Genomic DNA, 25,608 nt, shown 5'->3' on the forward strand with positions numbered 1-25,608 from the left:
GTGGAACACAGAGGATTTTTAGGGCAATGAAAATACTCTGTAAGATAATATAATAATGGGTCTATGTCACACCGTACCTTTGCCCAAACCCATATAATGTACATGAGTGAACCCTAATGTAAAATGAGGAATTTGAGTGGTTATAATGTGTAAATATAGGTTCATTATTTGTAACAAATGTATCATTCTGATAGGGGTTTGCTGGTAATGGGGGAGGTTGTGCAGGTGTGGGGGCAGGGGGTACATGGGAAATCTCTGTACCTTCTTAATTCTTCTACAAACCTAAAACTGCTTTTTTAAAAAAATCTGATAGTTTATTTCTCTTTTGGGGTAAGAAAAATGGATATATGCCTACTCAGGTGACACCAGCTGATCTTTCCAGATGCCCCGAACCAACTGTACTGTCATTTGGTCAGTAAGTGGAAAGGCTTATCCTTTTACCCCCACACAAGTTAGAGAAAAGTTCCTGACTTCAAAACATACTTTTATTACATAGTACACATACTTTCAGAACAAACCCCAACTAACTGGAAAATAAATTCCAACAACCAAATCTAGCTCTGCCCCTAGAATAGGACGGCATTAGCTCTCTTTGTGAAATCCGCCTCTTTCCAGACACGGTGCGCGGTGTGTGCCCATTAACCGCCTGATGCTGGCCGCCTCTAACTGGAAGTGATTCTGGTCTGTGTTCTCACAAAAGCTCTCGCTCTTCATTAACTCAGTCACAAAGTGATTATCTGACTCTCCCTTCTAGAGAAAACAATGGTCTCTTCAACTTGGTTCCAATATCCCACAGAGGGAAAGACAAGCCACTCCAGTGGCCTGGGCCTTCCTTGGCTCTGCTTTCTGCTCCTCAATCACAAGATGATCCAGCCCAGGTGTTCAACCACCAGTGACTCATCCAGGGCCCCCTGCCCAAATACATCTCCCACAGGTAAAATTCCTTCGGGATTCTCATTGCCCTGAGAAGTGTTTTACTTCCCTAAGTACTGAGATGGGTAGCATTCCCGCCAAGATTTTAAAATGGAAACTCCCTGGGAGATGATTCGAAGTCTAGAAACATTTCAAATTGCAAATTGTTTCCTATTTGAAATCACTGACATTTAGTGACTGGGAGTTTGCCAATGGAGGGAGGAGGACAAAAACAGCAAGAGGCACCGTGCTAAAGGTTTGGGGAGGGCACACTCCGCACAGCTGAGGGCTGCTTGAGTGAATAGCACGTGGGGGAAGTGTAATGGCCTGGCTAAATCAAATGCTTGCTTACCACAGCCTGGCTTTGCAACCCAGGGCAAAACACTTAGCCTCCTGAGCTTCAATTTCCTCAGACATAAAGTGTGGAGAGTGACGGAACCTACCACATGACATGAGGATTCACCCAGACTGAAGCACACACAACAATACCAGGCACACTGTAGGGAATCGATAAATGTTGGCCATTATTATGATCCGTTATTGCTCTTGACTTCTCTACCCCATTGTGTTAGAAGTAGGTGTTTATCTCCTGTGTACCTCTGGGTTGTGTTTTGGGGAAAGGGGCAAAAGGGAGAAAGCAGCGTGGTGTGGAAACTTCATGGAGAGACTTCTTCACGGAGAAAGTTCACCTCTGTTGTCTTATGGGTGTCAATGCAGGGGAAACCGAGAAATGAAAATTGGGTCATGCCTGAGGTCAGTCTGCAGAGCTCACAGTCCAGAGGTGTGATAGCATGGTTTATAAGAAATATATATTTGGTCATTCAGATGACCAAAAAATACATTTCTTAGATAGATTTGGTCTTTATCCACAATTCCTGAAAACCTTCAAAGCCATAAAGGTGAAAAGGAAGTCTTTTTATTAATGAAGGTAGCTAGTTGCCAAGAGGACCAACCCTGTGATTAAAGGGTTGAAATTTTCAATCCCACCCACCCCACACCCTGACCTCCAGGGAGGGGAGAAGGGCTGGAGGTTGAATCAGCCAATGGCTAACAACTTAGCTTATCATGACTACGTAGTGAACCCTCCATATAAAACCCAAGAGAACATCTTTTTGGTCCTTTGGGGAGAGTTTGCATGCTTGGGAAACCAGAACACTTCCATGTGTCACCGAGCCAGCCCCCAAGCTCCATGAGGACAGAAACTCCTCAGGCCGGGACCTCATCCTATGTATCTCTTCATGTGGCTCTTGATTCATACTCTGTCATATCCTTTAATAAAGTGGTAAATATAAGTAGATGTCTCCCTGAGTTCTGTGAGCCTCTCTAGTGAATTAACCGAACTTAAGGAGGAAGTTGTTGGAACCTCCAATCAGTCGGAAGCACAGGTAACAGCCTGGGGCTTGTGACTGGCAATTGAAGTGGGGGATGGGGGCAGTCTTGGAGGACTGAACCCTTAACCTATGGAATCTGATGCTATCTCCAAGTCGATAGTGTCAGAATTGAGTTGAATTCTTGAACACCTTGCTGGTGTCCAAGGACTGCTTGGTTTGGAGGGTGGGCTCATCCCCACCCATGCTGGAATTGGGTACAAGCACTCCAAAAGAAGGGGTCAGTAAAAGTCTTCTGTAAAGCACTAGTCAGAAAATACATACAATTTCTGTTGCAAATACTCAACACTACCACTGTAGCATGAAAACAGACATAGACAACACACAAATGAATGAGCTTAACTGTGCTCGGATCAAACTTTATTTACACAAACAGGCCGAGGGCCAAATGGGCCCTCCCTGGATCCCTGTTCTAGTCTGTGAACATAAGGAAGGCCCTTAGCACAGTAATGAGGATGGGGCAATGCAGGCCTAGCCTTCTATACACAAGAAAACAGGCCTTTGGTTCTAAATGCATATCAACTTATTTTTATATACGGACACCACATTGTCAGTGTGCTCTGTGTGTGTACCCATATATGTGACAATATATACCTCTTTACTGAAGAGTACTGACAATGCACATTCATGCTCCCAGTATTTCTCTTCTATCAGTTTACCTGGAGTCAAGTTAAATGTAGGCATAATCTAGTAATGTTAGCACAAGTTGGTATATTTTCACAGAAAATTTCTATTTTGGTAAGAAAGGTGGGAAATTGGGAGGAAAATAAAAGAGTGCCACATCAGTTCCTGTACAAAATTTTCCTTTTGATGACATCTGTCACCGGGTTACCTGGGACAATCTCATGCTATTGTCCTGTATTTTGTCCACTCTGACTTAAAAAAAGGAACATTCTGGATAAACTCTCATCAAAAAGCTACATTAACAGTAGGTAACTGTTACTGAACTCTGTACTAACTATATATTAAAGTTATTAACAGCTGCATTACAATAAGCCAAGGGGAGTTGGTGGATCTGCACCTTTTACCTCCAGCTTTTACTCACCCAGGAGAGTGTGACACATCCTTGCAGTGGTGAGACTTCTCATGAACACATGGCTAAATGGGAAGACAATCAGTGATAAACCCAGCTCTCCTTTCCTGACCCTTTTCAGACACAGCATAACGAGGCCTTTCCTTTCAGGAGCCAGGAAGAGAATACTCACCGATAAAACAAATTAGGCTCGGATAAGAGAAGCTGGAGACAGATAACTCCGCAGGTCTCAGAGGATGGGGGAGAAAGCCCGGGGACGACTGCCCTGCTGGCCGCCTGGGCGACCAGCCCGTTGTGCTGCTACCCTGCCAGGCGGCAGTTTAGCCAAATCAAAGGGAAATTAAGAAGTCAGAGGCACAGGGTACATAAAGTGGCTACAGAAACAGAAGTCGGACCGGCCTGCCACACAGCAATAGAAAGTAACTGGAATGCTCTTGCTACTGGAATTTAACCATGTTGGTAAGTACAATTTAAACGTATAACTAGTTATTTTATTGAATGGAAATGCTTTAATATTTTGCAATAAACCCTTCTGGCAACCATGACCTTAAGGAACAACAAAGGTGCATGCTTAATAAAAAAATTAAGTACCAAATTTCCTCTCTACAAGAATGATGGTGATAAATGTGTAAATTGCTCAAAATGTTTGTCAGATGTCACTGCCGAGAGGAGCCCAGGGACACACGATACCTGAATGGAATGTGGTGTCCTGGATGGGATGCTGGAACACAAAAAGGACATTAGGGGAAAACTGAGGAAATATTAATAAACTATGGACTTAAATGAACAGTAATGTACCAATATCACTTCACTGATTGTGACAAGTGTATGGCACCAATACAAGATGCTAGTCATGGGGGAAGGTGGGTACACATTATAGGGGAACTCTGTATTATCTTCACAATTTTTCTGTAAATCTAAAACTCTTCCAAATAAAATAAGTTTTTTTTTTTTTTTTAAGTTTGTCAACATTTAGCCTCCACCATGGTGGACCAGAGTGGTACCATTAACCACATGAAAACCAGAAGAAAACAAATCTCCTGAAAAAGCATCAGCATCTACATCTTTTAGGAAAACTGTTCGGGGTCTACAATGTCACTCATGCAGCTGCAGAATGAGAGCATGTAAAGTAGGACCTTTCCCTTCCATCAAAAGACTGTGCTTCTATATTGATTCTGTGCATCTTCATTTCCAAGTTTTCTTGTACAAATATACATGGTGAAGTGACAGGTGCTTATGTACCTCCACTAGCCGAAAAACAACTTTGCAGAGGCAAGTGAGGCCAGTTTGATATCATTCTGATCAATGCTTCAGAAAGAAAATCAGTTGAGTTAATTCCAATAACGGTTTGTTTTTTTTTTCCATCCACATCATGGCATCATAGTAAAGCTTTTGGAAGTTCATTCTGTTGAAGGTAAAACTTCTGAACTTATTACAAATGTTACTATAAATTTCGTGAAATATAAAAGTAAAGCACTGTGGTTAAAAATTATAATTTTTACTAAATTAAGCCATCTATGAAGTAGAAATACATGTGGAACTGGGGTGGGTGCATCTGATGGCATCCAGACAGGCTTTGATATTCTACCAACTGAAAGAAAGCTGTTGCTATCAGAATTTCAAATATATTCACACATATAATTACAGCATCTAAACATTTTTGTGGTGATTACTTTTTTTCTCTGTGGCTTCTCACATTCAGGCTTTGGAAACATTTGAACCTTTGAAGAACTACTTAGCAAATCGTCCTCTGTTTGTTGTAAACCTGCCCCCTAAGTTGGCATTGCATTTTGTTCAAAATCTGTTGGAAAACTTTTATCAAATTAGTCAACGATGGGAGCCGTAAAGCTGTCTTCGGCTTTTGAAGCTGTTAGCAGATTGGAATTAATTGAAAAATAAGCCTTGAAAACAGGAAGGCGTTGATGAACTAAACAGATGAAATGAGAGCTCAAATGTTGCACAAATTCAATCCCAAAATTCTGTAATTATGATTTGGAATATCTCAACCTCCTATTTTTACTTGATTAAATTATACTCTGTACCAAAATGAAATGAAATTGAAAAGGCCTACAATTCTGAAGCATCTTAGTATGGGAAAACATTCCTAAGAGTCATAAATGGAGACAAACTTATCTGACAGGTCTTGTCTTGTAAAACTTAAGAAACCTGTCAAAGTGTTTGTCAAAGAAAGCACTTTGAAGGGAGGCAGAAAACATAGACCTTGTGACCATCAAGGGCAGAAATATTTACATATGTCAATAGCTGCACTTCTTAATACCAAAACTAAATAGAATTGAGAATATCCTCCATTTATCAGAATTTGCTCTAAGCTTATTGCTGAGTTTTCTGTATGATTGTATGTCAGCACTTGGACAGAGAATGTTTTCTCCATTGAAAACATGATGACCCACAGAGAAGAGTCAATTGCTGATGTCAATAATTTCAAATTTAATAATCGTAATCTTCTAAAGAACGTTACAAGCAATTTTATGGGGTGGAAAAAGCATAAAAGACCACAATGAAAAAAGACATATTCTTCAGGAAAGTACTACAAGTAGAGATAAGAAACTGATTAAAATACTTAGAATATTTTCCAAAAGTAACTATTCCACTTATACAATTTTTTTAATCTTCATATAGTTGGTAGAAGGATTTTCTTTTCCTTAATGTATATAAAATGGGTATGTATTTTAGAAATAACTTTATTTTTAAAACTTTTTTGATAAAACTATGTCAGAGGACCACACGTAAAATAAAAGCATAATTTGTCAGACAATAAAATAATATTCCAATAAAGTTACATAATTTTAAGTATATTAGTTCCTCTCATTTTATTTTCAAGAAAATTCTGGGTTGGAGGATCAATTTTACAACCACTCTACTTCCTATCTCATTTCCTTCAACCTGCTCATATTCTAAGCACTCTTAGGTGCTCACTGTCCTCCAACAGTTTGTACAGAGCCCAACACATAATGCATAAATTTTCAACAAAGGAGACACTGTTCAGATCAAACATGTCATGGGAAACACCTTCACCCCCTACTGGGTGAAGTATATTTCAATATTGGTCTCTGATCAAAATCCCCACAACCTTCTGTATTTCCTGTCTAGAAACCAAACCCTGCACATCAGTCAAGGCTCTCCCCAAAGCTGCCTCCTCCATGAAGCCTGTCCTGACTGTTCCAACCAGAAGAAATCTTCCCCTTCAAATCTCCTGCCACACTTAATCTGAAGCTCTGTGGACTGAGTTTTCTGCAGATGCTTACCTTCCTAGTTACCCTATCAGCCTCCATTTCCCTTGCAGCACCAGAGATCTGACCCGACACAGATCCTGCATTAATGAATGAAGGAGGCCAGAGCCTGGAGAAGGACTCAGTGGGAGCTGAAGCGGAGAGGGTAGAGTTCTGTGCTGGATCTGAGGCTGGCCAAGGAAGGCTGTATTAAGGAGGGAGCAGATGAACTTTGTTGGTCACAGGGTCGGGGACGAGACTAACTGTGGGAAATCGGACTGCCACGCTGAGAAGGGCCAATTCCCTCTGAACAGTGAGAAAGCAGGGCATTCCAGAAAACACATCTGAGCTCTACAGGAAAGAACATACACTTTCTCTCAACAGCGAGGTTGCTGAAATCGGAACTCCAGCTGAATGGCTGAACTAATGTTGTGAATCCTGAATATATTTCCTCAATAATAAACAAGGATGCATTTATAACAGAGGAATATGTACATTTAAGTTTCTAAACATTATGATATACATGTGAGTCCTCAAAACACAAATTAAATCGCAGGATTTTACATAGACCAACACAGATTTAAAATATTGTGTTACCCACCACCAGCCTCTATAAAAGATAAGCATTTGCCTGTCTTTTTAAAAAAATCTCCAGGGGCGCCTGGGTGGCTCAGTCGTTAAGCGTCTGCCTTCGCCTCAGGTCATGATCCCAGGGTCCTGGGATCGAGCCCCACATCGGGCTCCCTGCTCGGCAGGGAGCCTGCTTCTCCCTCTCCCACTCCCCCTGCCTGTGTTCCCTCTCTGGCTGTCTCTCTCTCTCTGTCAAATAAATAAAAAATCTTAAAAAATAATAAAAAATAAAATAAAAAATATAAAAATAAAAAAATCTCCAGAAGACTTCTTAATATCCTACAGAATCATGAGTACCACTAAAGAGCACATTTTTCTCTCCTAAAATTAGCATATTCTGGGATATAAGTGCGACCTACCTGTTCACTCTGCAGCAAACTTATTTCTCAAGTTTGTATTTAATAGGTATTGAAAAAACCTACTACTAATTATTGATTGGTTGGCATTTAATGCTAAATTATTACAGATATCACAAAAAGATAACTGTTTGGTGCCTAAGCTATAGTCACATTTTCTTCGACAGTTAAATTTGACCTTACGCTGGAGTATGGATGATACGGTCGTAGATCGAACACAGCTTACTCTGGCCTTCTTAAAAGCCTCTCTTGAGGGTTACGAGAGTTTGCTCTGAAAGATCATGTAATTAAACGGGAAATTTTCTTCTACGGCATCCTCGAACCATCTTAAATTAAAACTATTTGTACATACAGGAGTGTTTGTTGAGTTACTCCACAAAAAGCATATCAAAGAATTTTTTACTCTACTTTTTTTAAAAGAATCATTGATTTTTACCTACCTCCCTTCATGCCTGACCATCAAATAAAGATAAATCAATAATGGCTTTCCAGTCTCTCTGTTTTACTTAGCGATGGATCAAAAAGCCCAAACTAAAGTCAAATTAGCTATAGAGATTTCCTTATAAATTTTCTTGAGCGCTTTAAATTAAAACGTTGTTGACATCATTAATTCGACATTTCAACAGTTAAGACCTTCTGAGAGACCCCTGGTCTCATTCAGTGGTGCCTGGGGCATATTTTCCACAAGGTAGAAGCTGCCTGAGATACACTTCACTGCTTATCAACTGTCCACTTCATTGCTTTCCCAGCATCTAGCAGGAAAGTTTAATTACCTTTTCATATGATTTTCTCAACAATCGAAGGGTGATTTTCTGGAATGTGATTGAAATAAAAGAAGGTAGCCAAAAATCCTATTAAAATCTGACTTTTTCACCTTATACCAGGATCAGTTGTCCTGAAAACTAATCCACTTTTGAGTTCCCAGAGCTGCAGCCCACTAGAAGAGCAAACACCCTTCAGATTTGCAAACACCATCTCCTGAAGGAATCTGACCTCAACCCCTCAGGAGAGCTGAGAAAAGAAAAACTGGTCTCTTAACTGAGTCATCAACTTAACTCACCGGTTCATCAGATTAAAAAAAAGCAATTTCAGTGAGCTGTGTATTTATGTTTATCTCAGTTTATATTTTTCATCCCAAACCTTTACTCTTTCCTGGTTTGCTGTTCAGGTTCCCTGTGGCATGAGCTGCCCTCCGCTCTTATCTGTGTGGTAACATCCCCTCTGGGTGGTACAACTGACCCAAAAGCCACTAGACAAAATGGAAATAAGTGCTGAATAGTTGCTTTCAATCCAAGTACTAAAGAAGGAGCTATCACAGAGTTATTATAATAATCCATTTGAATGGACAAGGAGAACCCACAAAGCTACGGTATCTGTTTACCTCCATGAATAGTTTTTGTAGCATTTCCCCAAGACTCATAGAAAAGAACATTCCAAATAATTTCAGTGACCATCTGCTGGGCTGGGGCCCCATGACACAGGTGTAAGCCCACACCTTGCCAGACTCTCATGGGTTCATCCAAGCATCAGCCCACGCCCGCTCTTGGCTAAACACCTACTTCTCACATGTATTCATAACAAGGTAAATAAATGTTCGTGCTTATCTAAATGGCGTAATTTCTACAAAGATAATTTAGAACTATCATGTCTACTTTGAGGAACTTGCAAAATGAACAGAGGGCGAAAGGAATTAACATAGGAATAAAAATTAGTAAGACTGCAAAAAATAATGATAATTCAAAATGGCGGCAGTGCCCCAGCCACCTAAAACTTGGGGATCTGGCACCAAGAAGAATCCAAAAGAAGGTTGAAAGCCAAGAAAGAATGAAAACCAGCCTCTGAGACACCCCTGCTCAGTACAGGAATAACCAGCATTCAAACAGGGGTTTGAAAACGTCATTCTAATATATGTGATCATGTGCTTTCTGAATCTTTAGCAGACGAAGGTAACCAAGAAGGAAGGAAGAACTGACAATGATGAAGTATAACCTGCCAGATTGACAGCAAGAACAGAAAACGTATACAGGAACTCAAAAAGACAAGCTGAATGACTATCTCCACAAATCCTGGGGATATTGCTATACTACAGCCCAGAATGAAAGCTTCACGATGATGACTGTGAGTTAGCAAGGAAATCTTAAATTATTTTGAAGTTATTCAAAGCAATGCATTGTATGTATCCATACGCTTACCAAAAGACATGTGACAGACTGCTCATTACAGCGGTAACAGCCACAAAGCAGAAATTTCCCAAATGACCATTAGTAGTAATTGTCGTATCTTCACACAGAGGTATGCCCTACAGCAATGCAAATGACAGATGTACAACTCCAAGCTCATGGGGGTAAATACACTGTTTGAGGAGGACAGGAGGGTAAATACACTGTTTGAGCCCCTGTATGTAAGTTTAAAAAAAAAAAAAAAAATAGGCAAAGGATAATGACTAACCTGTGGGTGGGGGCAACAGGGATTAGAAGGGAGCACTGAGGGCTTCTGCAAATGTGGTAAAACGTTCTGTTTCTTGATCTGGATGCCAATTATGGGGGTGTTCCATCGGGGAAGATTCAGCAAGGTGTGTGCACTTAAGCTCTGTGCACTATGCTGTATGCCTGTCTGCCTTTGAAGAATACATTCACAAAATATACCATATCCCCGGTGAAGTATCAATTACTTATCTTCAGGGTCAATTCAGTCACAAACACTTCAAAATTCAGATTTCAGGCAACCAGAGGCAACCCAAGGCAGAATTCTGGAGTACGTGAAGTTCATCTTTTCTACCTTCTACCTCTTCAACATGCTCTTTCTGGGTCTTTTCTTTTTATAAGCAACTCACAACCCAATGTGGCCACATCCCATACTCATTTCTCATTTCCCTGGCGGACTTAAATACCGCACAAATCACCCAGGGACCTTGTTAAAATGCAGGTCCTTCCACAGGTTTATGGTGGGGCTCAGAAGTCCACAGTTCTAGAACCACTGCCAGGTGCTGCCAATGCTGAAGTCTGAGGCCCTTGAGTAGCAAAGCCTGAGAAAAGATGGGATTTAAAAGCAGTGTCTGCTGAATTCTTAGGAACTGAAAAATGCCTTGTCCTGGGAATATGAGTGTGGAACCATCGGCTTTCTTATGGCTGAATTTTAGGACCTCTATCCGGTGGAACACATCTGAGCTTCCCTATGCCTCTCAAATTGCATCCCTGTTAGCAACTACCAACTCAGAGACCAAAACTAGTAGTTGGAGACACTAGAGTAAAAATGTGTCCCTACTCTAAGGAATTTCATACTGTTTCTCATTAAAACTTCAGCCTTTGGGCTTCCTGGCATAATGTCTTTCCCACAGCATTTGCAGGAGGGAAGGTGGGAAAAAGGGAGAAGGAGAAGGAAGAGAGAAGTGAGCAAGCACGCGGATGGTTTGCTCGAGCACGGGCAGTAGCGTGGAATGTTGGCATGGCTTGCCGCAGGGCGCAGGCTGCTTCAATCCAAAATGCCTCTTTCGTCAGCTGCTCAGTTCAGACTTAGAGATACTGTGATAGAGAGTGGGACTGCAGGGTAAGGATGGAGGGGTAGAGATGAACTTGAAAAATAAGCCCATTTGGGGGCACCTGGATGGCTCAGTGGGTTAAGCGTCCGACTCTTGGTTTCAGCTCAGGTCATGATCTGAGAGTCTTGGGACTGAGCCCCGAGTCAGGCTCCCCACTCACCCACTATGTCCCTCCTCCCGCTCATGCACACACTCTCTCTCGCTCTCTCTAAAATGAATAGGGGCGCCTGGGTGGCTCAGTTGGTTAAGCGACTGCCTTCGGCTCAGGTCATGATCCTGGAGTCCCGGGATCGAGTCCCGCATCGGGCTCCCTGCTCGGCAGGGAGTCTGCTTCTCCCTCTGACCCTCCCCCCTCTCATGCTCTCTCTCTCTCTCATTCTCTCTCTCAAATAAATAAATAAAATCTTTAAAAATAAAATAAAATAAAATGAATGAATAAATCTTTAAAAAAAAAAAAAAGAAAAGAAAAATAAGCCCATTTCTCCCAGGGGGTATCTTAGAGCCATGAACATTAAGTAGGGCAAGCAAGTCGCCACAGAAATGTGGTATGCTGTTTTGGAGTGTTCAGGCATTTGGAAGGGGTACAGGAGGAACATAACATATGTACAGGGATCTTTCTAGATTCAAATAAATATCTGAAAGTTTTTTTGGTACATATTTTACAACCTAGAAGCATTTAAAAAAATGCTCTCTGATCTTTTCAAAACTGATTCCCAAGACACAGGGAATCTCAAAAACTGAGAATATCCGAAAAAGTTTCTTAGTGGCTGTGGTTCATTTTACGTGTTGACTTGGCGAGGCTACTGTACTCAAGTACTTGGTCATATATGTCTGCATACTGCTGTGAAGGTATTTTGTAAATGAGACTAGCATTTAAATCAGTAGACTCTGAGTAAAGCACATTACCCTCCATAATGTGGGCACGCCTCATCTCATTAACTGAAGACAGTATGATAAAAACTGACCTCCACCAAGGAAGAAGGCATTCTGCCACGAGACTGCCTTCACACTCCAGCTGCCACACTCACTCTTCCCTGGTCTCCAGCCTCCTGGTCTACCCCCCTGCAGAGCTGGGACTCGCCTGCATCCACAATCAATGAGTCAATTCCCTAAAATAAGTTTCTCTCTCTCTCTCTCTCTCTCTCTCTCTCTCTCACACACACACACACACACACATTATTGTTTCTGTTTCTCTAGGGAACCCTAAATAATACGGTGGTTTAAATCACTGCACTCTGGGGCTAAAAACACACACAAAAATGTACCAGCTTCACAGCATATATAAGCTAGCTCTGCCTAAAAGAGTTAAATAAATTATTCAACTTATTCAGTTGAATAAATTGAATTCAGTAAGAACTGAATTACTTTTCAGTTGCTGAGTAAGAACTTTAAGTGTCGTTCGACGGAGTAGGTCACTTTTTAAGGCCCCAAACGCTTAGCTAGATCGTAATATTTTAATTGTCACCAGGGCTCATTAGGATTGTAACAACCTGTCTGAAAGATCTGCAGACTTTTGCGGACTGACAGATTTTTACTGGCCTGGAGACAGCTTATTCACTGATATCTATTAGCAGCAAGGCAATGCATTATCCCTTTAGACCAGTACAAAGCCTCCAAATCTATCCACATGAAACCAGCCTCACTCAGGGTCATGCATGGCTTTGTGCCTTGCTCTAGACCCTCATGAATCTGTACTCAAGACTAGGACTGCTCCGCCACAATTGTGTTCCTATAGCATTAATTAGCTCATTCCCTAGGTCAATAGGTGAGCTATGCTAAAGTAGAAGTTGTGTTTCCCAGCATATTAATGCTGTGCCTCCCCCTCCCCCCGCCCCAAGTAACAGCCACCAAAGGCAAGTCCACCCCCAAAGCTTCGCAGCAGGTTGCAGGCGAATACAGCATGGGACACTGAGCCCGGGGCCTTCCTCTTGGCACAGACTATCCACGTGCTTTGTCTTGGTTCTCTCAGAGCTTTATGCATTTTGTCCTTGGCCTTATGACTCAGCAGCCACAACCTATATACGTCCCTCCATCAAGCTTCCTCCATCCATCTTCCAAAAAAATAACCTACAAAATCCTAGATTTTCATTTTTTAATACTCTCTACAGGTATTCCTGGACTGTTGTATTTCTGTGTCAATTAAGACTCTAACATGACTTTTTTTTATTGTCCTAGTACCTTATTAGGATTGTTACTGGGTTTTTTTGAGTGTTCTGGTTACAAGTGTGTACGATACTGAGTGGTCGGCCCCATCCCTTTTTTTCCTTTTTCCATACGTCCCGTGTGTTTGCAGAATATTACATTTTTCTGGAATGCATGCACCATGTTGGAGCAGGAATCCCTGCACTGTAATTCATTCGTTAACACCCCCAAGCGAACCCTACCTGCCAGATGTATGTGCTATGCCATGTATCCCCGAGGAGGAGAAGAAAAATATTTCGCATCACACACACTAACACTGGTTTATAGCATTTCTGTCAGAAAACATAACATACGAACGTCCTCAAACATGGATTTTCCAAGCAAATGCCAGGTGACTGTTCTGGAATTCTTCCACCCCAGCCCAGAGCAGACTGTGACTCTGTTCTACGGAGGCAACAATTACGAAGTGACTGTCCCATCGAGCGATGCAACGGCCAGCGGGTGCCGCAACCTCAGTGAGCCCCTCTACCGCTGACAGCAGGGGACCCTTTCATCCCTGCACTCAGGTTTCCGAATAACTCACTTGCACTTTTTTGCTTTATATCCAGACATTTAAAAGACATTCTTGATCAAAGATATCACTATAACCAAATGGCCACTTGAACATGCTCCATAATTTTATCATTGTAAATAATCACAATGGGGTTTCTTGGCTGAACATCTCATAATATGTCCCCAAACTAAATTTTAAAAAATTGAAATTGAAGGGAGTGGTTGCCCTTGGTGTGTGTGTGTGGTGGTCAGTGGGGGGGGCGGTGTTTGCCCGTAAAATGTGTCATTATCTTGAAGTGCCTGGGTGGCTCAGCCAGTTAAGCGTCTGCCTTCAGCTCAGGTCATGATCCCAGGATCCTGGGATCGAGTCCCACATCGGGCTCCCCGCTCCAAGGGGGGCCTACTTCTCCCTCAGCCTGCCGCTCCTCCCCGCTGCTCATGCTCTTTCTCTCAAATAAATAAAATCGTTTAAATAAATAAATAAAAGAATGTGTCATTATCTCAAGTGTTTCTGCTTGCTCACCTAGAAACAACAGGTAAGAGTACATCAAAGGGGCAAAGCTTGTATTTGGGACTACTCAAAACAAAAGACAAAAACTAAGACACAGAGGTTTGGTACCTTCTCAAATTTCTCATCTCTCTAAAAAAATTCCTAATTCTATAGGTTTTTTTCTTGTGGTGAGAAATATACATGAACTCTATCTTCTTAATAAAATTTTTACAGGACCTTATTGCTGACATTATTGTAAAGCAAATCTCCAGGATTTTTTCATCTTGAACGACTGAGACGCTATACCCAGCAAACAGCATCTCCCCATTTTCCCCTCCCTTTGCCCCTACACCTACCATTCTATTTTCTCCTTCCAAGAGTTTGACTACTAAGGATACTTTATGTAAGTAGAATCATGCAGTATTTGTCCTTCTGTGACTAGCTTATTTCGCTTAGTGTAATTCTTCAAGGTTCATCCATGGTGTTGCCTATTGTAGGAATTCCTTATTTTTTAAAGCTGAATGATATTCCATTGTATATATATACTTTTCTTCATCCAGTCATCTGCCAATGGGCACTTAGATTGTTTCCACCTCTTGACTATGGTGAATAATGCTACAATGACCATGGGAATACAGATAATCTCTTCAAGATCCTGATTTCAATCAATTCTCTTGGATACATACCCAGAAGTGGGACTACTGAATCATAGAGTAGTTCTACTTCTAACTTTCTGAGAAACCTCCATACTGTTTTCCACAGTGGCTGCACCATTTTATGTGCCCACCAACAGTGCACCAGGGTTCCATTTCTCCATGCTCACTAGGATGTGTTACTTTCTGGGTTTTTTTTATAATAGCCATCCCAACAGGTATGAGATGATATCTCATTGGGGTTTTGATTTGTACTTCCCTGATGATTAGTGATGTTGAGCATCTTCTCATCCCTGTGAAAAATGTTTTGCCTGAAGAACAAAGTATTCCAACAATGAAAGAAAATACCACCGTGGTACCTCTTGTAACTACATTCCTTCATTTACAATCAGAAGTCATTCCATTCAGATAGATTTTGTTACAAGTCTTAAAAATTATGACATGCTTAAAAACTGTGACATGTCTTAAAAATTATTCCAGCTTCAGGGGCGCCTGGGTGGCTCAGTCGTTAGGCGTCTGCCTTCGGCTCGGGTCGTGATCTCAGGGTCCTGGGATCGAGCCCCACGTCGGGCTCCCTGCTCTGCGGGAGGCCTGCTTCTCCCTCTCCCCCTCCCCCTGCTTGTGTTCCCTCTCTCTCTGTGTCTCTCTCTGTCAAATAAATAAAAAATCTTAAAAAAAAAATTATTCCAGCTTCAAACAAAGAGAAAGACAGACATCAGGGTCAAAGGGGTTTTGGACATCCCAGTGCATTCAGAACTCAGCCCTCCTTCCCCAAGGAGGGCCACATAATATTGTACAGCAACATCTGTTGAGCCTGAACAAGGTAACTCTGAAAAGTACAATAATATCCAAGAGCAAAAAAAAGGAGTAAAGAGAGACTATCTTTGGGTCAAAAAATACTACGTACCAACTTGCAAGCAGAAGTAGGACAATTAAAGTCCTAATTTAGGGTACCATGCAATCACATGCTCACATCAACATGGATCTTCAAAGTGAAACTATACCTGACACTTGAATTTACCAGGGCACACTCACAGGTAGGAAACAAGGCATGCACACTGGAAATGGTACCTTTCCCACCTCCATGCTTTGACCTTCACAGAGGATGCAAAACAGCAATTTCCACTTAAAATCTGAATTTTTCACCCTTTTTTATAAGTTGGCATCACTGACAGCACTGGGCCTATCATCCAGCATGATAGTAACTCCATCCTCCCAGGTAAAGTGGAGGCTGGTACTGGGCCCAGACTCTCCTCCACCAGGTCAATGTTAACCACCCTGCCCCAGAGCCTCTGACTTTGTGAGCCTCCCTCCATTACGTGAGTCACATCCCACGGGATGGTAAGAGAAAGGAACCTGGAGGTCATCTGACAGGTGCCCAGAGTCTCTCCCTGGAACTACAGCACCACCACAGGAGCTAGAAGGACATGACTTCTGCATCGAAGACAAGAGGAAACTCTGAATTTAGTTCATCTGCTTGATTTCTGACCACCGGCAAGAGCTGGACCCAGACTATCCACCCATGATTCTTCCCACTCTCTATCCTCACTGATGCTGTCACCCCTGGGTAGAGATAAACTGGCCAAGAAACTTTGATTTCTGACAGGGTTCTGTTTTAAAACACCTGGTGCCTAGTGCAGTCCTGGGGGACATGTGGATATGAAACATATTATTTGAAGGAAAGAAGCAAGGAAGGAGGGAGGAAGGAAGGTAAGGAGAAGAGAGGCAGGAAGGACGGACAGATATACAAAAGGCAAGAAGAGTTTCTTCTGTGGATAAATGACAAGACTGGTAGCAATTTACGATGAACTTCTTTCACAGAATTATGCCCCCAAGTGACACAGACAAGACTGATACGCAATGAAAAATAAACTAACGTTTCCAATCCTGTATTGTTTTTGAGAATTTCAAATTCTTTTAGAACAGTCTATCTCATGCTTGATTAACATGCAGACTTTACTTTAAAATGTCTCCTTTGGGTTCCAGAGTTGATGTAAATATTGTTTATACCATGTTGCTTAACCATGAACAAACATAAACCAGAGAAAAACTTCTTATAGCACCAAAACATTTAGAAGGCCAACATATTTGCAGAATCAATGAAATCAGAATTAGTAACATTCATCTACTCTGAAACAAAATCGCCATCACCCACCTCACTATGGTAGTGCAGCTTGCGAGTGGCCCTTCGGGGCCACACTGATGTGACCAAAGCCCCACCCTCCCGTCACTTTCTACTGAGACCACAGACCACCCAACACGCTGCGTTGTCAGCGACTCTCCACGAGCAGATCATCCATCTACTGTTCTGCCTTCCTCATCGCCCGTAACAATGAATGAAGCAGCTGCTCCTCAATCTTAACCACAAAGGCAGGCTCTGAAACGGTGTGGCCAAATCTGTAAGCTAGGAGTCATCCAGGTGAGTCCAAATGTGCACACATTCGTTTGTATTATATTTCATCAAAATGAAAACAAAAATGTTCAGTCTTCTAAGATTCCCAAGTATTCATGTAAAGATCCTGAAAGGTCTGTGTCTCCTGATCTGAGAAACACTCTTGACATGAAATGTCCACAGCCTGGGGGTATACACCAGGAGGTAGTTTTTCATTGATTATACTGCAATCCCAGGTCCTTCAAGTATCAGAAACTCCTACATACTTAAGAAAGTGAGACAGTACGCTCCTTGGAGGTCAGGGTCAAGTCTACAAAGTCTCTCTAGTGCCTAGGACACTGGCAGGCACATTGAGTGAATAAAAGAAACATGTTTGAGCTACTGCATCTGTAGATCTTTTTATAAGACATACAAAGTCCTTAAGGGTTAAAATTCACTATTCTGCTTTTATAACTGCTCTGACAAAAGCAATTATAATTTGGGAAATCCCAAATATTTACAAGTTAAAGCAATGGAATTCTTTTTTGAGGAACTAATTCTAAGGAAATCATGTGTCATACATATATTCCCCCATGACAACTTCCCTGTGGAAAATAGTGTTTGCTTTCCATTTTACAACCTGATATAAGACTAATAGCATCAGATAGAAGGAGCCTAAATACTCATGATGAGGAATCTCTTCCCATTTCTTGCTTCCAACTACATACTGCAATGGGGAGCTACCTAAGCAAGTTACCCATGAAGCAAGAATGTATACTGTATACACCATTTTAGGAGGAAAAAACCCAGGCATTTGAATCTCTTTCTCATCACCTACAGGGACTCATTTCTGCTGTCAGCCTCCAAACCTCCATTCAAGGCAGATCAGTGCGATGCAGCTACTTCCATTTTTCAAATGAAGTAAGATGATGTAACCCAGGCAGAAATGAAGAAACAGGAAAAATTTCTCCATGCTCAAAGTGACAGGAATAGTATGACCATGAATTTGAACAGTGATTTCGGAGAGGAGTCAATCAAAACTTCAGGTTAAAAGATAAGCTAAAAGAATAGTCTATTGTACCTGGAGGGTACCAAGGACACCCCATTTTAAGCCTTTTTCTTTGTGTCCACACCATAAGCGCAGGATAAATAATCTCTCATCAAAACCTGAGAACAAAGCACTGAACAATCAGTGAGATTTCACAGTCTGCACAGGGCCTCTAACCATCTGGCCAGACAGATATCCTCCAAGGACAGGATGGCCATAACATGTTTCTGGGGCCGGGAGGCCAAAATGAAATCATTACCATAAAATTCAAAGATCAAAACCAGGAGGGACCACCAGCAAGGAGAGCCCATAAAAGCCAAGCCATGCAGACTCCTACAAAGCCCAGGAGCAAGGCTCACAAGATTCAAGGCAGAGCTGTGGTTTTCTCAACAGACAGGTTTCTCCCATTTAGCAGCAGGGTAATAACACACAGAATTACAATAGAGGGTATACTAAAGAGGAAAAAAGGAAAAGCAACAGACCAACAACAGTTAGAAAATAAATATCTATAAAGACTCCACTTCTGAACCCAGAAAAAGCAGAGAATTCTGCAAAGACTGTGGTCAGAACACTGATAGATCCCAAAGCCAGGGCCAGAAGTAAATACCACCCTTAATCAAAAATGGCAAAAACACCCTTAATCTCTTCCAGGACTGGGGTCCAACCCACTGTCACGCCTCAAGGCTGGAATAAGTCTTCATCTCCTTGGATGAACACCAGATAATATTCCTGACCACGTGAGTGAAAAACGTATCTTCAAATACTACCAACACCATCCAAAGCACCAAGATGCTCACATTCTGAGGATTTTGAAGAGCTAAAATCAAATAGAGCAAGAGCTGATTTGCCTCTCCCATCTCAAGGTGGCTCATGGCCATGAACTCGTTCGGTGGAAAGAGAGGGGAAACTGAGGCACTATCCTATCTGTCCATCTGTCTGTTGATCTCTGTCTTTCCCTTCCCCTCACCTGTCCCCCTCTCCTGCTCCCTGTCTCCAGCCCTCTCTCTGAGTTTATGTTTCTTTGCCTCCATCTACTCTCTGCCCTCCCATCTTATGAAGCACATTATGGAAGAGAAGGGGGTGCGTGAAGCAACCACGTTATTAGGAAAGAAGGCGATCAGACTGGAAAGGGCTAACGTGGAACCCAAGAAGGGGAAATGTAAAACAAACCCTGACCAGTGTGGAAACTATCCTTCTGCCTACTTGTAGGTACATGTTTTAAAAATGTCCTCCTTAAGTAGGATTGGTGTTCAGCCATTGATCTCTTTCTCTTGATTTTCCTAATCATCGCTACAGTTATACGGATATGCTAAAGAACTCTGTTTTTGACAATCCATATACAGCTCACAAGTCGGTAGTTTGGGTTCTTCTCAATTAAATTTATGGTTTCTAAATGATCAAAATAAAAGCCTCCCCTTCAACAGTGTGTATGTAGGAAGATCAGAAACTATGAGAAACAGCTGACCACACGGGATGGATTTCGGTGTCTGAACAACAATGGCAGCCTAGCCCTGCCTGGCAGGTCACCAATCACACTAAGGCCTATTACATTACAAGCACCACCCTGGCTCGGTCCCTGATCTGGCCACTGTGGCAGTACCCATACCCACGCACAAATCCACTGCGGTGCTGGTATCAGCTGGATCCTCACGTTTCTGTCTGTGAAAACATCCGGTTCTAAGTTGATTTATCAAAGTGAAATCAATTCACAAATAACACTTAAAATTGCAACAAATGGAGCTGAGAAAACTGAAAAGTTTCAGGTCCATCTAGAGGAGAGAGTTCTGCCATCCCACTACCCCTGGTCAAATGTTCACACACACACACACACACACACACACACACACATACACCCTGTTTCCCTCTCCTTGCCAATCTTGGAACACCATGACCAGCTCATACCAGAACATTAAAAAAAGAGAGAGAAAGAGAGAGAGAGTATCAACAAAACAAAAAGAAAATGCACATGACATCAACTAAATTCTCAGTATATGAATCAAGGAATGAAAGAACACCAGTTTATTCTGTTCATTTTGCAAACATTTACTGAGCACGTTTATTAAGTACCTACTAGGTACAAAACTCTCTCTCATAACACCCCTGGCACAAGAAATTGGCCCGACTACGTTATTACAAGTCTGTTCTCTATCTCTCACCCAACATTTTCTCCCTATTTCATGGAGTGTTCTTGGCCCTGTACAATCTTCCTTCCTGAATTCTCTTCTAGAACCACATCACCTTGCCCATTCTGGTTTCACCTGTTGGCTGACCTAATTCCAGTTCACTGGGAAGTGGTGATGGCCATCCTGACCCTGTAGATGATTTTCACCTGCCCAGCACAGGCTAACAGGTCACTTGACTACTGGGGACATTCCCCTTTAGGAGAAGGAGTCTTTCAATCTTCCAAGAAAAAACCAACTTGAGAGTGAGCTGACACACATCCCAGAGACCATTTTCATCCTTTCACGGTGCAACCTTATTTCTTCTCTAAGATCACAATATTGATGACTGGGGAGTTTAACCCAAACTTGCTTAATATTTTTATACCAGGAGCTTGAATGGTCTTACAAATGGAAATTCTGTCAACACCACCACATTTTGCCTTATAGAAGCCAAACATTCTTTTTTTTTTTTTAAAGATTTTATTTATTTATTTGACAGAGAGAGACACAGTGAAAGAGGGAACATAAGCAGGGGGGTTGGGGGGGAGGATAAGAAGGCTTCCCACAGAGCAGGGAGCCTGGTGCAGGCCTCGATCCCAGGACCCTGGGATCAGGAGCCAAACATTCTTATATCTGATACCTGATCTTCTCAACCTGAACATGAAAACCCCCTACATAAGCATGGGACAAGAAGCCACCAGGGTTAAGATGGTGTGTCAGATGAATAACAAAGCCACCAGATAAAATGGCACACTTTCCTAGAGAAACAATTTTCCCACTGGAGGAAAGTATAATGTTTTATATTAAAATAAGCCCCGATATATCATGGAGTAAAAGGAACAAATATATGACCAAAGACAGCTCCTGGTTGCAGTAGTCTGTTGGGCTATGTCCACTCTATATGGAATTTCTTGCAAATAACCCTCTTGCCTTTAAATGTTCTTTGATGAAATTTTTGAGAAATGGTTCACCCACACTATAAACTTCCTGAGGGCATGAACTACATCTCAGCCTTCTCTTTGTCCCCAGGGACCTAGGGGAGGACCTACAACAGCATCTGGCACAAAATAAGCACTCAATAACGTCTATAGAACTAATTTGACTGAAATAATGCCAACGGCCTTATCGATGACAAAAGATTTTTACCACATTTGGATGAGAGGAAGGGAAGGTGAACAGCTGTATGAGGAAGTGGAATAGAAGCAATCGAATTTACCAAAAACAGTTACCGGCTGCCATGGTAACAATCAGATGAAGCAACTCAGTTTAGTTCTTTTCCACTTGAACAAGCACAGGAAGGCAAATATTGTACTTGTTAATCTCCAATCACAAGGGGGTGTGACTTAAAACACAAGTCTACCAGGTGACACTGGTGCCCATTAAATTTAATAAACTTTGAAGAGTTTGGAAAGGCATCATGATAATAACAGTATCACCAGTAACATTAAATCCTGGTTTCTATACTGATACTAAGAAGACCATCCTAATCATTTCAAGGTTAAGTGTCAAATATTTGTTGCTGAGACTTGACAACTGTGAAAAGTAGATCTGTGTGTGGGTGTGGGTGTAAACCATGGTGGGGGTTCACCTTTCCTGACTCTTAAAATTGTTACCTTTTATAATTAGCTGGACCCAAACCAAGTTAGAGATAAAAGATAATTCCAAGAGTATAGTTTATAGCGATGCTTACATTTTTCTACTTCCCTGGTAGAGACGTTGTATTTTAACTCATTTGTAAATAATAGAAAAGATGGGTATCACACCCACTTTCTCTACACCATCCGTCTCATACTTGCAGTGAGTCACTCTCCATGCCTTACTCTCTCAACTGGAGGGAGGAGCTGGGCAGAGGAGGAAGTGGGACTCCCAGGCCAGCGGGTCCAAGCTGTGAATGGGTGTGCAAGACCACTCACCCTCTAGGGCTATTTGCTTTTCTGAGTCTTATGACTAAGATATGCAAGCTGCCAGCCAAAATGATACCTTTCAGTTCTTAATAATGACAGCCAGAGCTCCATAGGCTTTCAATCATAATCCAAACCAAGAGCAGAAATACATTTTATAGCATTAACATTTTGGAGTGCCTGAGGAAGAAGTGAAAATAGCAGTTCAAGACATACCATGACAGGAAGGCGAGGACAGATGCAGATTACTCTTGAATAAAACCTGAGCATCTTTCTCTCCGTGCTCTGCCCCTGCGGGCATTCCCTTTCCCCCTGAGAATTAACTTAGTAACTTGGTATCATTTCTGTCTGAGCCAGAGAGTAGAGAATTTATTGTATAATGTTATCATTTTATTCCATTGTATAAAAAGCAAGTTTTTCAGTTCAACAACATATGGGATCAAATCCCTGCTCTTTCATTAACCAGTCAAGTTCCTTAATGTCTTAAAGGTCTAAATTTCTGGGTCTAAGTTTCTCCATCAATCAGAGAAGAAAATCCACCTCCCAGGGCTGTTGCAAAAATTAAATGAACGAACTCTGTAAAATGCCTAGTACGTAGTAGGTAGGCATCAATGAATACATAAGTCCAGCAATATAAATGCCCAACATGTTTTGTCTTCTGTGTTGTAGGAAAACAACAAATACAAGAACTACTACATATGAAGGACGCCAGTTTGGCAATCGGTCACTCGTAGCTCCGGGGTGCAGCCAGGGGGCCTTGGGAGAAGGTGCGATGAGATGTGGGGAGCGCTCCTAAACTCTTGTCCGGGAACCAACTCTGGACGCTGCGGATTTCACTGTGGCCCAGGTAATTAACAAAGTGACCTTTGCAGGGCTCAGAAATGAGCAAGTGAAACTTTCTCCCCAAACCCTGACTCTGAACGCACTCCCTTTCTTCAACTCTAGGGGATCTCCTCTTGGAATAGAGTCCGTGGACGGAGAAAAGCAACTCACAAAGAAAAGTAGGGTCCAGCGGGTCTGCCCACTCCGCGGGTTAAGAGGGAGATGGCAGCGCACCGGGGAGGGCAGATAACCCCATCCTCACCTCCCGCCCTCCAACCCACACACGCACCTGGGGATGAATTTGGCCTCGTCTCCAAGTCGCGCCTGGAAGTCCTGCCAAGCCTGGCCGGGACTCGCCCGACCCCAGGGGGCTGCCAGCGCGTCCCCGTCGCCCTCGTCCTCTTCGCTGTCCGCTGAGGCGGGCGCGGGGTCCCGGGGAGCCCAGCCTCGGCACCGCCCCCCGCGGCGGAACCCACTGAAGCCGCGCGCAAACTCCTGGAAGGTGATGGCACCGTCGCGGTCAGCGTCTAGCCGCTGGAACACGGCCTCGGCGTCGGCCGGCCGCACGCGCAGCTCCGCGCACAGCGCGCCGAACTCCTCGCGCTCCAGGCGCCCCGAGCGGTTCGCGTCGCAGGCGGCGAAGACCGCGCGCAGGTGGGACAGCTCCTCCCGGTCCCCGTCCGCCTCCATCCTGTCCGGCGAGCCTAGCCCGGACGGCTCTGGAGCGCGACGGCGCGCGCGGCCCGCCGGGGCAGCGGCGACGGCGGGAAGTCCGGGGCCACCTGCTGCCGCCGGGAGCCGCGACGAGCTGGCCTCGTCCGGCGGGTTCGGCCACTTGCAGGAATGTCCGGGCGGGGCGGGGCGCCCGCCGGGGGCGGGGCGCTCCGACGCTGGTCCGGCGCGCGGCCCCCGCCGGGCCCGGGAGTCCGGCTCTGAGCGCCCAACCGGGACCGAGCGCCCGGCGGCGCTGCCCTCACGCTGTCCGGGCGGGCCCGGCTCCGCCCAGCCAGGTAGGAGGGGCGCGTGGCGCGGCTTTCCGCGCTTCCGAAGCCCGCTGTCCCTCCTGTGCCAGGTTCCAGCCGGCTGAGCCTGGGTTGGGGCCTCTTGGACTTGGGATACCCGGCCAGAAGCGGGGCTGCAGCGTTAGTGTCACCAGGCCCTGCGAAGTAAACAGTTTGCTCGGGTAAAGCCAAGAGCTAGCAGGAGTGTGCAAAGCTAACTGGACAAAAAGAAAAGGAAGATAGGGGTACGATTCCAAACTGGTTAACGTTATGTGTATTTTAGTCTCTTGTAATTCCGGAACATGAGTAAACGTCCGCATATACAAGTTTTCTTACAAACTAAACTACAAGATTTACCAGAACACCCCATTTTCTGATTTTACTGGCTTTCCTTAATCCATGCCCTTCCAGCATTAAGTTCCAACCGGTTAATACACATTAGAAATCACATAGATCTTCCAGATCCCCGCATCCAAATAATTTTTCTCAGTCCTTGTCTCCACCACCTGAGAAAGAATTAACAACCAAAATGCTTTGGCAGGCAGCGACAGTTAAAGACTAAAGACTTTTTTTTTTTTTTTAGATAAATCTTAGGGAAACCATATATCCAAGTGCATGTTACCCTTTGATTTTAAACACTTATTTCAGCAGGGCTATTGTTTCTTTAATACTGACTGCTTAATGGGTACAAGATCTTAAAAATTCAACCATTTTGATTTTTTTTTTTTTTAATCTTACCCTGTTTCCAAGAGACCCTCACTCTGTCATATGACTTATACATATGTTCTCTTCGGTGATTCTAACAGCCTGTGAAAATGCATTTGGGTTGTTTTTACTTTATTTACATTATCCATTCCCTCCACGCTTTAGACTTTCTTTTATTTACTGCCATTTCTTTTAGTTATGACTCTGTATTTCCATTTTTATCTCATTCTGGATTTTCTTTATTGCTTATTACTTTGATTTTTTTTATTATGATTAATATAAAGTAGGGGATTTGACAGACATCCCTCCAGGCCGGTGTTCTTAAACATAAGGCTAAGTGCTAACCATCTGAGGAACTGTTAATTCTTGAATAGTACAATAAACAGGGTCAACGCTCAGCATCTATCAAGCCGTAAATACCACTGATAATCACCATCTGTAAATTTAACTGGTAAATTATGAGAGACATTCCATTCGAGGCCCTGGTCTTAGCAATCTAATTGCTAAGTGAATATAGTTCCATACAAGTGGACATTCATGATGAAATGAATTTTATCATTAGTGCAATATAAATTGTTATTGATTTTGAGTTTATGTGCTTTCCTGTTTATTCTAAAGATTGATTTTTCCATATAAAGGAAGAGGTGGCTAGCTTGGTAATGCCCTTAAAGCTT

General features: G+C 42.8%; 1 protein-coding gene across 1 annotated transcript in view; it reads right to left on the bottom strand.

Annotated features, from left to right (window-relative positions):
• Positions 1-23,943, bottom strand: part of RASEF (RAS and EF-hand domain containing) — an 84,064-nt gene extending 60,121 nt beyond the window's left edge. Inside the window, exon 1 of the mRNA XM_035024378.1 lies at positions 23,518-23,943. Within this exon, the coding sequence (XP_034880269.1) occupies positions 23,518-23,918 (401 nt within the window). The 5' untranslated portion in view covers positions 23,919-23,943. The remainder of the gene's footprint in view (positions 1-23,517) is intronic.
• Between the last annotated feature and the right edge of the window lie 1,665 nt (positions 23,944-25,608).

This window comes from Mirounga leonina, unplaced genomic scaffold, assembly GCF_011800145.1.
Source record: "Mirounga leonina isolate KUSES-001 unplaced genomic scaffold, KU_Mleo_1.0 Mir_179, whole genome shotgun sequence".
Lineage (NCBI taxonomy): Eukaryota > Metazoa > Chordata > Mammalia > Carnivora > Phocidae > Mirounga > Mirounga leonina.